This window comes from Heliangelus exortis, chromosome 11 (genome assembly GCF_036169615.1).
Source record: "Heliangelus exortis chromosome 11, bHelExo1.hap1, whole genome shotgun sequence".
Taxonomy (NCBI): domain Eukaryota; kingdom Metazoa; phylum Chordata; class Aves; order Apodiformes; family Trochilidae; genus Heliangelus; species Heliangelus exortis.
This window is the reverse complement of record NC_092432.1, coordinates 14,843,179-14,858,983: the sequence shown is the minus strand read 5'-3', so window position 1 is coordinate 14,858,983 and position 15,805 is coordinate 14,843,179. Positions and strand designations below refer to the sequence as shown.

At 39.6% G+C, this 15,805-nt stretch overlaps 1 protein-coding gene across 11 annotated transcripts in view; it reads right to left on the bottom strand.

Annotated features, from left to right (window-relative positions):
* Positions 1-15,805, bottom strand: part of NEO1 (neogenin 1) — a 191,438-nt gene that overhangs the window by 38,468 nt on the left and 137,165 nt on the right. For 7 of the 11 annotated variants that reach the window (XM_071754849.1, XM_071754845.1, XM_071754854.1 and 4 more), the window contains 4 exons: positions 9,678-9,897; positions 3,808-3,962; positions 3,147-3,295; positions 1,978-2,116 (listed from right to left, as the gene is read on the bottom strand). In XM_071754849.1, coding sequence (XP_071610950.1) covers positions 1,978-2,116; positions 3,147-3,295; positions 3,808-3,962; positions 9,678-9,897 — 663 coding nt within the window. The remainder of the gene's footprint in view (positions 1-1,977; positions 2,117-3,146; positions 3,296-3,807; positions 3,963-9,677; positions 9,898-15,805) is intronic. The other 4 variants (XM_071754848.1, XM_071754855.1, XM_071754851.1 and 1 more) reach the window with 1 other exon arrangement.

Genomic DNA, 15,805 nt, shown 5'->3' with positions numbered 1-15,805 from the left:
ACAAATTCTTCTTCAAACAAATAAGGATCTGGAAGCCCATCAGTAGAAACTCTAAAGTTAGAAGATGGTCAGGGTATGACAGAAGAAATAAAAATAAGGCCATACAATGAATTTTGCATTTTTACTGAGTGGTAGGAAGAGGAGCGGTTTCCATGGCAAGGAACCTGTACAGGGTTCACCCTGTACATGGGATATTCAAGATTTCTCAGACTGAAATGCTGCTATGAAGGATTATGGAAGAATCAGACAGAACAACCAGCAGCATGTTACCAGGGTTATTCACCTGGGACTTCTCAAGGAACTTGAAAACGGAACAGTTGCATGACCTAGAGTAGGCTGTAACCTCTCACAAGATACCTTGATACTGGGAGATGAGAAATGTGGCATTTAACAGGTGTTCTGTTTGAGAAGCAACTGGAAATGTCAAATAATAAGCAGAAACCTACACTGGGCAGATACACTGAAGCTCTAATAAAGCATTAAATACATGGAGGAGTAATCTGCATTTTTCATTTTTTAAAGGGAAATACTGCATTGCAAATCTGCTGGAGAGCTCTTAGTAAATGAACCAACCTGGGGAGAGAAGAGAAGTCCTTGCCTGAGCAAACAGCTAGTTAAAAGAAAGTAGGAATGTACATGGTAGGAGATGACCTGTGGAGCTCCTGTGTCTCAACTTATCTGTAAGGGATTAAATGAAGATAAGCAGAAAGGTGACAAATGCTAGACAAGATCTGATGGTGAAAAACCGCAGAAAGACCTCAGGACATTTTGTGCCTGGATGTTGAAGTGACTGATGAAATTCTTGGTAGATGAAGTTACACACGTGAAAAAAATTACTGTGACTAAATGCAAAATGATGACTCTAAGCAGACTAATTCCACAAAGAACAGCCTACCTCAAAAACGTCACCTCAGCGCCCAGCATGAGCCAAGGAAGCCAGTCAAATGCTAGTAAATACACACTTGCATCTGTAATACACTTTCAGTTTGCTCTACCTCAATTTTTAAAAGCATACAGAAGAAAAGAAACCTGGGAAAAAGTCCAGAAAAGGGAACAGAAAGCTGGAACAGCTTCCAGAAATTAAATAGCTAATCATTTCTGTGACTTTGGAAAGTGGAAAACAGACAAACAGGGATGATTTTTCACAGAAAATTTAGTGGTAGGCTCTTTGTCTACTTGATGTTGTGAATGACAAAAGGTGACATGGGTTAAAGAGGATCCTGACAGGGTTTACAGGAGAGGAAGTGAATTAGTGAATACACAGAAACCACTTCAGGGTCCCCCAGAAACAAACTTCTGGACACAGAGAGAATTTGGGATACACTCAGCTCATCTATTCTGCTTTTGGTCACTCCTGGAGACAGGATTCCAGGCTGGGCATAACTTTGGCCTGGCTGTTCTTACATGTAATTAAACTTCTGCATTAAAAAAATGTTCCCTTAACTCTGATCTTTCTACAACTGTTCATTTGTCTATATTAAATCACATTACCTCTTCATTTGCCTTACAAAAAATACTGTTACCACTTCCTGCTTTTACTATCATATGCAATTGATTTAATTGCATATAATGTGCTAAAGTACAGAGACACGCAATATGTTCCCATACGACCACAATTAAAATAAAATAAAAAAAATCTCCAAAAGCCAAAGTTTGCTCTTCTATGCACTCTTAATACTTTGTAGACTCAATAACCCATGAAATAAATTACTGATGTTGAAATGAAGGACACCTTTGTTTCATAATCAGAATACCAGATGCTTCTGCAGGTATAGTAATTTTCCTTCACCCAATTTGAGAAGCCTCCAGGGGAACTTTCCTCATCTATGGCCATGAGCAACAACCACATTATTAACAGAACAGGGCAAAAATGAACAAAAGCCATAGAACTCTGGTTAAAAATTAACCTAAAGGAAATTACCAAGTAATTTCTGCACAAAAAAAAAAAAAAAAAAAAAATTGAATAAAGCAGCTTACCATCTGACAATGTTCGTACAACAACATCTTGGGTTGAGACTCCAGGACCATGTTTATTGTAAGCCACCACTCGGAAACTATACTCAGTGTATTTCTTTAACCCACTAATGGTGTAGGAGAGTCCTCCGACATCAACATCCTGTTCATAAGGAACCATACACACAAGCCAAGGTCAGAATCAGGGCTGCAGCTTTTAGAAATGTCTTAGACTTTCAGGACAGTAATAAAGTCAAAAGCAGGAATGACACCTTTCTGTAGCACCTGCAGATCCAACCCACTTGGTTCTGTACAGCCAGTAGTCATAAAGATGTTAACAGAGAGCATGCAGGAGAAAATCTTGCCTATCCAATTTGAATCATAACATGGACACCTGGCCTGTCAGGGATCTGTCAACCTTGCCCATTATTACTATGGAAATTATTACTACAAGCAGTGGGATGCAGAAGTAGAAAAGAGTTTTATATGAAGAATAGGACTTTCCCATTTAAAAATCTGTGTCAAAAATTATTTTAGAAGGTAACAAAAATACTCCTCCCCTAGCTTTTTTTAAAGGTGGAGTCATATTCATATGTAATCAGATGGGAAATTAAATGACTGGGATTAATCCTCCCAAGGTTAAGAATATTCTCAGGTGGCAACATACATTTGTACAGAACATACTGGATACTTTCAGTAGAATTGTAAAAATAATTAAACCATTAGGCACTCAACACTATCAAAATATCAATCAGTGGATCAAGGAACTCAAGAAGTAAGAAGAATTCCAAATAAGGATGTGGCTAAACTCCATAATTAGCCATTTTGGTAATATAAAACCAGCCAACCATTAAGAACCATGCCAGCATCCTGGACACAAGGTCAACCAGAACTGTTACATGATGATATAGCTTTTATTGGAGTTTTTATCTTGTGATATGATGGACATCCCCAAAAGCTATGTAATGATGATGAGTGTCTAAATAAGTCATCACATAAAATACTGCTTTAATTCAAAGACATACTCATTTCACGCCAGATTTTAATTTTAAATATTTCTGTGCTAAGGGCTGAAGGATTCTATTTATCAGAACAATGAACACTTTGCAAGGTGTTTCTGGAAATCTAAGTTAAAATTAAAAAATGCTGTTAATAGCATTGCTGTATAATGCAGGAAGAGCCAGGCTCTGTACCTGTTCCGTGTCTTGCCCTTTCTCCATGTAATACAGCTTGTAGTTCTGGATTTCTCCATTCCCAGACAATGGTGTTTCCCAGGTGACAGTAACGGAGGTGGGTGAACTGGCGTAGGCTCGGATATTGGGTGCTGGACCAGGAAGCTGAACTGAAATGCAATCATGAATTCTGCTCATCACCAAGCCTTACCATTAACATTTGCCATACCTAAGTATTCTGGAGTCACCCTCACAAATAACCATCTCCTGTTAAAAGATGGGTATTCTTTCATATTTTAGGATTTCACGTGGATTCAACAGTGCACGTAAAGGCGGGACTAAAGTTCTACATGAGATCCTGCTCCCAGGGTCAGATACCTCTTGTCCTGTGTGATCTGAATTCATGATTTCTTAAAGATTTCCTTTTTGCCTGTTCCAATGAATGAAAATTTTAAAGTATTTCTTTTATAACAGAAATTTTAGAGAATTTAACAAGGAATGTCCTATCAGTTCTCCTTAAGGATGAGAATAAATCATATGAGTGTTGGAAAAGCATTTTGAAACTACCCTTTGCAAATGCAACTTCTAACATTCTGGGAAAAGTCAGAAATAGAGAAAACCAAAATTTAAAAAAAAAAAGTCAATCCCAAAGTCAAGAAGACTCAAAATCTTTCCAGCTTACCTTCTGGCTGAGTTGCCACCTTCAGCGGTACTGAGCTTTCTCCAGGGCCGTGCTTGTTCTGAGCCACAACTCGAAAGACATAAACTGTTTCTGGCATCAGGTTCTGGATTGTTACTTGTGTCTCTCCAGCACGACTTGTATTTTCAACTCGTTCCCTTTAGGAAACAATAGGTTTGGGAACAGAAACAACCCCTAGTTAGTAAGAGGGTTTTTGAGGGGTAAGTAAAAGCTGTTGCTAAGATGTATCCTGTCTGAATATATCTAATGTGTTAATGATGTGGTGTTATTTATGCTGCACAGGCTACATAATATAACGATAATATCCCAAAATTGCTGATGACAAACAGCTTCTGATACTGTAACTTCTCTTAAAAAAAAATGCACTGAAGATGCAACATCACAAATTCTAAGTAGTTCCTTTGTTATTCTTGTATCAACACGCAATAATTCATCGTGACAGTTTATCCTACTGCTCTGAAGCCAAAAGAAGAAATATTTAAGCAGCAGAGAGTCTGATGAGATTTAAGTCATTTTTGTGGAGCTGCCTTTTTTGTATTTTTCAAAGGAGTTGTCTGAATGTATTCTACCTCCAAACTTTACTAAGGACACCAAGGGGCTCTGACTCATGTAGACCCCGGCCAGCAGCTGTGGCCTTTAGGCTGTTAGCACACAAGTATAGAATTGTAGAATTTTCAGGGTTGGAAAGAACCTCAAAGATCATCTATTTCCAATCCCGCCTGCCGTGAGCAGGGACACCTCCCAGCAGTGCAGGTTGCTCAGAGCCCTGTCCAGCCTGGCCTTAAAAAATTCCAGGGATGGGGCTTCCACCACCTCTCTGGGCAACCTGTGCCAGTGTTTCACCACCTTCATGGTAAAGAACTTCTTCCTAACTTCCAATCTAAATCTACCCTCCTCTAGTTTGAGTCCATTCCCTCCCCCATCCTAAAAAGTCCATCACCAGCTTTCTAGTAGGCCCCCTTCAGAAACTGGAAGGCTACAATAAGGCCTTCTCCTCTCCAGACAGAATAACCCCAACTCTGTCTTCATAAGAGAGGTGCTCCAGCCCTCTGATCATCCTCATGGGCCTTCTCTGGACATGCTCCAGCACGTAAAAGGAACTCCAGAACTGGGCACAGTACTCCAGGTGGGGTCTCATGGGAGCAGAGTAAAGGAGGAGAATCCCCTCCCTCAGCCTGCTGGCCACACTTCTCTTGATACAGCCAAGGATCCAGTTTAGCTGTCTGGGATGCAAGTGTACACTGATGGTTCATGTGGAACTTCTCATCCACCAAGTAGAGGAATCAAACTCAGGCAACATCTGCCGCATCTCTGCTGCCCTCACCAGCCTGACCTGTGGGCAGAAGTTATGTTTGGCGCATCATGAGGCTGACATTTTGCAAGCTGAAAGACACAGTGCAGCTGGGAGAATGCACCCTGTGCACTGAGGCGAGCAGAGGGATTACTGCCCCTCACACCTCCCAGTCCCAGAGAACCCGCTCCTCCTCTGTGGGAGCACGGGCTTGTGCTGAACAGCGTGCAGGAAGCTTGGTTGGTTCTTACCAAGCTCAGGACTGAGAAGAAGATTGAAAAGATTATTCATCAAGTAACTAAAGACTTTATTTCCAACACATTGCTGGTGTCACGGAAACTTTCACAGAGCTGTGCCGGGGTAACACCTATGTCTGCCCGTACTTGGAAAGGAGCTGTTTACACCCTATAAATACAAATACCAGCAGTATTACAAAGGATGGAACCACAAACTTCCCCACTGAGAAAATAAAATGGAAAATGTGATGGCTTTGCATACAATTCTTTGCCTTTTGTCTGCTAGACTTTGTTTCTCTCTGCAGTAGAGGGCAGATGATTGTCATCCTGATGATTAGCTGCTATTAAATAATTTTTAACGCAGAATTATTCCACACTCTCTTCTCCTACCTTCCAGCCATTATGCTTTATTTTCTGTCATGGAAATATGAAGCCGAAATCTTATTTCTTTTCAAATCAACTAGAACAGCTGATTTAGCATAACTTGGCTAGAAACATTTTGACATCCCAGTTGATCTCTACACTATCACATTGTATCTATACAAGGAAAACATTACCCTCACTGTAACTAAAGACCTGGTAAAACACATTTCCTAGAATATTCTCCTTCATGGAAGCTAAGGTAAAATGGAATTGCATGAAGAGCTTGATTTATTTCAGATTTTTTAAACATTTCCATTGTTAAATGAACAGAATCATTATAGCATACTTGAATTTAAAAATTTTATAAACTACTTATCTTCGTTTAATGTTTATAAAGTATTTTTGCTGGAAACAAGCTGAAAGAGACACAAGACACACACAAGAAATATACCCACCAGGAAATGACAAACTGGGGGGTGAGGAAAAAGATAAATATTTTCCCTCACTAACTTTTCCAGTTCTAGCTAGCACAAAATGTTTGCTGGAAAACACATTCTCAAATGGATGGCTTCCTTTAAGATGTGCCTTAGACACAATGACAGTGTTTGAAAACCCAGAATAAGTGCCAACTGATTCACAGATGTGGAGTAACATTCATCTCCAACTGACATGCAAAATGTATTGCATTTTCTGCCTTAAGCATAAGTGTACTCATTGATTTTCTCCAGAAAAAAAAATCAGCAATTCAAGGTTATTATTTAAAATTACACAAATACTTATAATTAAAAATATTTTAATGGGAAGACAACATTTATCAAAAAATAGACAGGCATGTCAAAGTACTGCTATTTTCAGTAATAACAAGGAGCTGTGCATTCCCTCGCAACAGTAAGTTAAAAATATGTTGAGATTAATTTAATTAAGTAGCACATGAATCTCTCAGTTATGCCCTTTCTTAGCAAGCCTTGGGCACCTTTTACGAGCTCTGGTGGTTTTAGGTAGGCATAATAGGTTAAAAAAACAGATGGTCTACATGAATAACTACATTACCCTACAGAACATCATGGTTATTCTAACTCATTCCAGTTTAATCCCCAATTACAGAACTCTGGAAATGACAGTTAAAGTTTAAAATAGCTATCAGTTACCTAAGGGAAAACTTCTACGGTTCAAAACCAGAAACAAGTGTTAATCTAGAAATATGAAGTTTAAAGTTAACATTCAACAACAACAAATTCATGTAATTATTAAGAAGTGAATACTATCTGTGCCAGCTGTGTCAGCTGGAGAGCCTGGCAGGGATCTCAGAAAGACATTTTGACAGTTTGATTTCACACAATTAAACTCCATTTTCTCTATCTGAAGCACGCTACACTGAACTGCAGGTTTAATATTATTTGAGTATCTCATACGTGCTATTTACCACCTTGTATCAGCAATGTGCTGGCTATTTCTTTCATTTTTGTCCAAATCTTCAAAGTCTGGATTTCTTCTGCCTGAGTGCTTGTCTGAAGTTTCACAGAATTAAACCTCTCCTTGTACCCCCAACACATTTGAATTTTCATACCCTTTGCAGGGGACATGTCTTCAATTTGGAATTCACAAAGGTGAAATAATCTACAAGGAAGACAGTAATTTTTATCTGATCAGATTATCTGAGTTCTTCCAGAGCTGTGTCAATAAAGCTGTGATAACCCACTTCATGCATACTCAATTCCCTCAGTAGAAGCCTCCCTATAATGAAGCCAACAGCAAGATAATGAAGTCGAAAAAGCAGAAACAAGCCACCATCATGACTGATGTCCATGTTTTGAAATGCTCCTCTTTCCTAGATTGTTTCAGTTTCTCTGTTAAAGAGTGACATCCAGCTCCTACAGAACTTCAGTCCCACTCCAGCCTGCCCAACAGACACTACACACCATCAGAAACAGCTTTAATCCTTTCAGGAGTGATAACGGCTAAAACTTTGGCAGCATTTGAATTTTTCCTGTAATTCCTTGTTTTCTGCTGCTTATAAATTGGGCCTATGTGTTTCTGCAAGCAGACAGTGAGTCTAAAACATGAAGCATATAATTTCTCTGGGGGCAGGGGCAGCTGAAGCAGTTGGTGGCACAAAGCCAACATGAGGCACAGGGACATGTGGACAGAAATCATGTTGCAGTCACCTTACAAACATCTAAGTAAGTTCAAAGGGCAGAGTTAAGGAACACCTTATGATGGGTGCTGACTCCATGTATGTCTCCTTTCACTGAAGAGATAAAAAGAAAAGGAATGTAACTCAGGAGCTCGTACCTCAGGAACTGCACACCTTGTACACTGCAGAAAGGAAGCTGTGGCTGCCCCCCACCTGGACATGCTCAAGGCCAGGCTTGATGGGGCCTTGAGCAACCTGGTCTAGTGGGAGGTGTCCCTGCCCGTGCAGGGGGGTTGGAACTGGGTGATCTTTACAGTGCCTTCCAACCCAAACCATTCTATGATTCAAATGACCCTGTGAAACATTCCATCCCAACTGTCTTTCCGAGGCATAACAAAAAAACTTCCAAAAATCAAAGGTGTGGTGAGAAAATACTGAGTATGTGCTCCAGAAGGACACTTAAACAAATAAAGATTTCACTGAAGTTAACGAAAACACATGCTTATATATAAGCATCAGCTTAAGTACTTCACTGGGTAAACTTTTAAGGTGGATCACCTTAACCTGAGCCCAGAGGGTTGCTTCTCAGGAACTGGCAACAGTGGTTTCTGCAGGCTGTCCTGTAGCTTCCTTGTTTGTTCACTACAAATGATGAGATGCCTCTTTCCCTTTGTTCTGCTATTGGCCCAAGAGGAATATTTTTTAGATTTCTGTAGTCTTGAGTGTACAAAAGGGGATGCCTTTTGTTTCCTTATAAACAAGACTTGGTATAAGGAGAGCAAATTACTTTCTAAAAACACAACAGGTAGAGAGGTTACAACCAGGAACATGCCAGAGGTGAGGCAAGAATCAAGAATGGTGGGTGAGATCCCACATTTTACCCGTCTTACTTGGGATATCTCCAATATGAAGGAATATTGCACCAAAGGAAGGAAGTGGTAGAAAAACAACAATTGTGAGGCAAAGAAAAATTTACTGATTACCTCAATTAATCGTCACGAGCCTCGACAAGATATTTGTCCACACCATTGAGAAAGATTTCACCATAAGTAGCAGAATGTTTAAATTCTCTTCAAATTACTTTCTTAACTTTGAGTCTCAAGCTCTAGTCAGGAAGTAGAGGGATCATTTTCTCTTGAGGAATAAATCTGATAAGCAAGCCTATTTGCATTTAATTAAGCATTGCTCAAAATAATGGCTACCTCCAACTTCTTCAAACTCATCACAATGATCTGAAACTGTCATTCTGAGCAGCAGAGCTCAACAGAAAGAAAAAGAGATAGATTAACCTAAATCGTTGGGTAATAGGTCAAAAACTCAGGAATGCTTCAAATTCCTGAAATTTCTATTCACAGGGATTACCAGGAGACAATTAACTGACACCTACCAAGTGTTCCTCTCTCGAATCAGTCTACATGTACAGAATTGTAAATCCTAAAGTGACTGCTCACTCTCAATAGCACACTGATTATATGGAAGATGTTTCTGTGCCTGCTGTGGATGGCATTTATAGCAGTGTCGGTGTTCCTGAAGAGGTGTTATCATCTGTGCTTGCTCTGAGTTTCTAAGCAGTCTGCTAAAAGCAGGTAGCAACTGTTTGCAGTCAATCATATCCATGCACAAGCACTGTCCATAAGGATATTTATATGCAGCAATGAAGCAAAGAAGAATGAACTCTTCATCAGGGAAGGGAAATTAAACCCTCTGACTCTGAAGCCTGTAAGACTTTGAGCACTGAAGACTTAAGGTTTATAGTGCTTCTAAGAAAAGCTTGCAGGACAAAAAATTATGCAAGAGCACAACACATTTTACATGGTGAGATCTTTACCTGTTTATACCTTCCTTAGTGTAGAAGATTGAGTAGGTGAGGTTGTCTCCTTGAGGGTCTGATACAGGTGTCCGCCACGTCAGTCTGATGAAGCGAGTGGAGACAAGGGTGGCCACGACGTCCCGCGGGGCTGAAGGCAGTGGTCCTGTTGTAGCTGGTGCTAGATGGTCATTAGTGGCACTGGTCAGTGAAGTGGGAGGTAATGTTGGGATGGCAACATCTTGTCATGTGCAAACATTGGGGAATATGAAGGGCAAACATCACCATGGTTTAAAAAAAGAAAGCAGAAAAAAAAAAAAAAAAAAGAAAAAAGAACAAACCACAAAAGAAATAAACAAAACCACAATGGGAAACAACAGAAAATGAACACACACAAAAAAGGCCATTAAACTGAAGGCCAACATGCAGGCAAAGCTAGCTACTGAAAACTAATGGGAAATATTAAGACATGTCACTGTTGAGCAAGCAGACCAAATTTCCATAGTAATGAAGTGGCAAGGGAAAGGGAGGGTGAAAACTGAGGATCAAATATGGCCTCATAAGAGGACATGTCAGTGGCAAACAAGACTTTAATTTCTTTGTAAACCAGGTGTAATAGCAAACATTTAACAACAAGAAGCCCCAGCTTGTACTATTTATTTTAAAAGACATCCAATGTTCTACTTTATTTCATTAACATGCTGAATTAATTTAGACCATCCCCAGTCATGAAATTGACAGACGAAATACACAAAATCCATGTAAGAAATGCAAACTGATCCAGGTTGTGCCATAAGGGACTGAAGGTCGTACACACAGTAACTGCTTCCTGAGCTGCTGGGTTCTGCTGCTGCCAGTGGTAAGACGTGGTGACCACCTTGGTATGGCAATGGAGAGATTTACTCCTAGCTTTCACACAGCTCACTGTTTTCTTTCCATCAGTGCTTTTCCTCCCTCTTGTAACATAAATTACATCATTTCACAAAGGTACTAACAAGAATAACTCTTGTATCACATGAAACGAAGACTTTGCAAACTTTTGGAGGTAAGTCATGTACATCTTTCCGCATTACTACTCTAAAGCAAGGATAAATTTCTGGGATTATTGCATTAAAAGGCTGGTAAGTTAACAGCACAAGATATAATGTACAAATAGCTGTTCTCCAAATCCTATTAAAGCAAATCATCCAGTAAATCTAACAGTAATATTCTGAGAAGCTAGAGCCCAGTTTCCACAGAGCATTACAGGGAGAACAATTAGTAACAAAACCCTAAAGCTCAGGATACTCTGATTTTTTCTGGATTCTTAACTATTCACCAAGCTTAAGACACCCAATGACATTTTCAACATGGAAATGTATGAGGCCAAATTATTCATTCGTTTATTAATTATGGAAACTAACTCAGATAGCTCAGACTTGCCCTCACAGAGTTCAGGACTAGTAAAGCTTTGGCTGAAAGCTGCAGCACCTCCACTTAACCTACTACCATGTGGATTTGTTGCTCCATAGACAACAAGAAAACTGCACATAAAACCCCAGACTAACCAAGGAAACATTACCTGAACAACCAGTTAACAGGGATTCACACTGAGAACATCTCAGCTGCACTGAGAAGTTGGTTATCATCAACAACTTGATTTTAAAGTCTAAGAAAAACTGTGCCAACTGAAGCATGATTTCACTCAAAGCTCTTGAATTGGGAGAACCTTTGTGTTTTCACTTCTGTTTCTTAGGCAACGCCTGATAATGGTGGAAGAGTAAACCATTTGTTTTTCTCATGTTTGCACAATGGAATACAAATACGTGAGCAGAAGCATGAGACACTTCATAGGAAACACCACTGTACACAACACCACAAGAGTGAATTTCTTGAGATCAACAACCACCACCACAAACGAGCTCACAGGGACAGCATCAATGTCCTCCCTCTCCCTGTGTGCCAATGTGTCTGCTACTGCTTCATCACACCTTCCACCTTTCCTGAACCTCTCATTCATCTTCCTTCTCCTCTCTCAGACACTGCTGATTCTGTCAAATGGGAAAGTTTCACTCCCCAAACACAGACTGGTTTAACACAATCACCAACTTAATCACATTTCACTTACACGTTTCTTCTTGTTTTCTTAGTAAAATCAAGACTTTTTACTTCAATATTTGTATCTTTAGAGGACTCTGCAAGATTCCCAGAGCCAGGAAAATACAATTTTTGGTACTGAAAATACAGATCACAGAGAAACAAGTGCACAAGAATACCTCCTTAATTATCTTTTTCACACTCTAACAGCCACAGATCACAATTAAGTGATCCTCAGCACCCTGCTCCTGATCAGTAGACAACACCATTAATTCCACATTCATTGCAAAGCCTAAACTATTGTTATGTTCCCGTAATTAGGTTTCTTACAGAAATGAGCCACATTTTAGCTCTTTTTCTGCACTCAGATGAGGCACCCGTGCCCCTAGGGCTGTGTTATTGCAGACTGCTCAGAGCAGCGTCACTCCTCACCCAGCTTCCCTCTTGCTCCATGGCACAGTACAACACACCAGGAGGCAACAGCAGCATCCTGGGGCAGAGAAGGTTCTAGATGAAGCTAGCAGCACTTGGAGCTGACATCAGTCTGCTCCAAAGTGACAATTACGGTGCCAACTCCATGTCAAATTGATTGATACTCTCAGTTATACAAGCCAGGGTTCTCCTGTGCTTGAATTTGAATTTCCTTGGACTAGAGCCTTACTTACTGCATCTATCTTTACTCCTTCCTTGTCATGTTGCCACTGAGGAACAAGGTAAGGTCTGCAAAACACCTCCCTGGTGCCCATAGTTTTCAGCATCTTTCCCAGAGTGCCTGTCTGATTGACATCCATTTCATCGCAAATTTTAAATTTCTGTTTCCTTTACAGTTCAACTGCATATTTTCCTCTTGCAGAGAGCTTTGATTTCTTACCACCCTATTAACAAATTACATTAATAACTTTATTTAGAAACACGAAACAGTTTGAGAGATAAACTGTAGGGAAGATGTTACTAACAAGCAAACCAATAAATAAACATGTTTTATAGATGCAACAGCAACTTCTGAACCAATCTTTGATTGACTGATTAACACAAAAGCTGCAACTTACCTATCTTTTAACATGATTCTATTTAAAATATAATGCAATTATTTTTTAATTATTAAATTGAAATAAAATGAAAATAATTCCTCTGATAAATCTTTAAAATTCATCTGCGTAATCTAAAACAAATCCCACATAGTCATGTATTTGTCTTCCTATATAATGAAAAAGATCCATTGTTTACTTAAATGATATGCACACGGTGCTTGAAGGACCTGCAGGCATCAAGATGAAGAGTCTGGGAGAGCTACTAAGATTTCCTAAACTAACACAAATCTGGTTTCATCCTTCCACAAGACTCAAAACCAGAAATATTTCTTCTGACACCATTATAGGTAGATAGGCCAAACACAACAGAAAGTAGTGGCATTTGAAAAATAAACTGTGAACCAAATACAAGCACAAAGGACTTGTAAATCATACAAGTAAGGTGAGCAATGAAAAGTAAAAGAAAATTCCCCCAATGAAAGCACCAATTAAACACCAGCTTGGTGGCAATTAGGTACTGTTGAGAGCTGTGAACGTATTTAGAAGATTGGGTTATTTCCTTTCCTTTTTTCCCCATTCTTCCTCAAAATGCCATGAGTGCCATTACAAACTGATTTGTACGCAGCTATGTGAGCAGAATGCTCAGCAGTGCAGAGCTGTGTTAATGAGTAATTACACTAAAATTAGTTTGAATGCCAATAAGGGAGCAGCTTTATTACTTCAAGCTTTAGAGCATGGTGTAACAAGCAATGTGCAAAAAAGCTGTTTCTTTCTAAAATCTATTTTATCTTTTTTTTTAAAATAAGTAAATCACTATATTCTGGTATACTCTTTGTGGGCTTGATTCTACATACTTTAAATCTCATTAAAAAAAATCCAATATTCACTTAGCAAGTGACATGCTAAGAACATGGAAAAAGAATGACACTGCTGCATGCCAGGCATACATACAACAGCTTTATCTTTTCAGCTGCTGATGATGCTTCAGTTTTTCTGAGCTGCGTTCTTCTATGAGAAAAGAAAAAGCCCTTGCTCAATTTGACATCACACAAAGGCCGTGCAGTTGAGCTATAGCACACTGTCTGACTGGAAAGAAATCATCCAGCAAATGGCTGGCATAAAATGAATCACTCCTTGAATACTGGCTCCACTGCAGTCAGGGGTTGAGAGGGGGAGACTGTGGTTAAATAAATGCTGCTAAGAGGATACATTAGAACTGTCACAATGCAATTTCAATTTTGGATCAATAGACAAGGAAAGCAGGTTAATTTATCTGTCTGCATCTAACAAAGTTAAAAGCTAATAAAAATAAGTTAAAACCAAAGCAAAATATTTCAAGCAGTCCTTTTTTGCTTCACCTGGTGATTTTTCTAATGCTTATGTAGTAACCTCAGCCACAGAAGAATGCCCAAGCTACTAAACAAATAAAGATAATGTTCAGCTACTGAAACATGGTGATTTCAGGACACAGAGCAATCTACCAAATGGGGGAAAAGGTAGGCAGAAAAATGAAAATGTTACTTGACTGTCCACTAGAAATTATTTTTACCCTAAGGTCGTATACTTCATGTAGGATTCCAACACACCACTTTGTGCATTTGTGTTGTTCAATCACAAGACTTCCAGCTAAGATAACTCCAGCACAAATCCCACAGACCCAGGTAAGAGAAGATTCCTCTTCTCTCTCCCGCTGGACCTGTCTTTTGCAAACTGCAAGGTTCCCAGCTCTTTTTCCTGTGCAGAATGAAGATGCAGGGACACAGGTCTGGATTGACAACTGCTCACATCAAAAATGTTCTGGGGAGCACAGAAATACCACAAGATTCCCAGATATTAATCACATATGAAAAATGAACCCCACTGCTATTGCCAGAATTCACTGTGGCGAGATAACAATGTGAATGTGTTTCTCTTGTGCCTTCCACCATTGGTCTTTCAGGATGCTGATGTCATCTTTTAAAAACAACTCTGTCAAACATGCCACACCTAAAAACTAGTAATTGAAATGCACTGCTTATTAGCTGATTGTATATTAAAAATATTTTCCATGTTGTCCAACCCCTCCGGTTTAGATTTCCTTTTTCCTCCTTTTCTCCTCATGTGGCATTTCATTGGCATAGTCATGGCTTCCTCCTGCTTTGGGCAATAACATCCCCCTCGTACAATTGGATACACTGCACAAAGGAAAAGCACAATAGGGATGCTATCTGCCTACAGCTTTGCTGACCCTGTCTGGATGGCCTGGGATGAGTCCAGTTGCCTCGGCCACCTCACGTGTAAAACAAGTATGCCACTGCTACAACCTGCTTCATGATGGGATTAAAGAACTTAAGATGCATAAACAGTTTAAAAACTAGTTAGTGGTCATATTTGGACTATTCTTGGCCACATTTAAGTTCTCGCAAAGTCACAGTTACAACACCTGTCAAATGAGAGCACCAGAGATTTCTGAACTGTGGTGGAAGCTACATTTACATCAGAAGGCAGCAGGAAAGCCACTGGAGGGTGAACCAGCTGCATCTGAGAGGCCAGCACACACACTGCATGGACCCCAGAAGTGTCCCTTTTGTCCAGCCCTCACACTGAAGGCAAGGGGCAGAGTGCACCTTCCAGTTCAGTTTTGTTCCAAAGACCTTAAGACCCAAGACTACTCTGAAGATGAGATTCAATGGGTGAGGAGCAGGAATGGGTATCAAATGTGATTTGACTGCTTTCATGATGGAAATTAAAAGGTTCGTGTCAATTTGCCTTCAGAGGACATAGATGACACAGCAAGTAGAGAATATGGTATATATTTTACCATAGAGAATATGACCTGGCCAACTGAAGAATCTGGGGGGACAAGTGAAAAATCTGGGGCTTCAGCGAGTGGTTATTATGCAGCATTTCAAAAGAAAAAAGGTAGCTCTTTATATAGATTTCAGAGTGGAATTTACAGCTTTTAAATATAAACAAATCTTTAATTTCAGCAACTGACATACCATAACAACTAAACTCAGCAATTACTATTTTGCAAAAAAAAATCAGTTGGGAAAAACATGA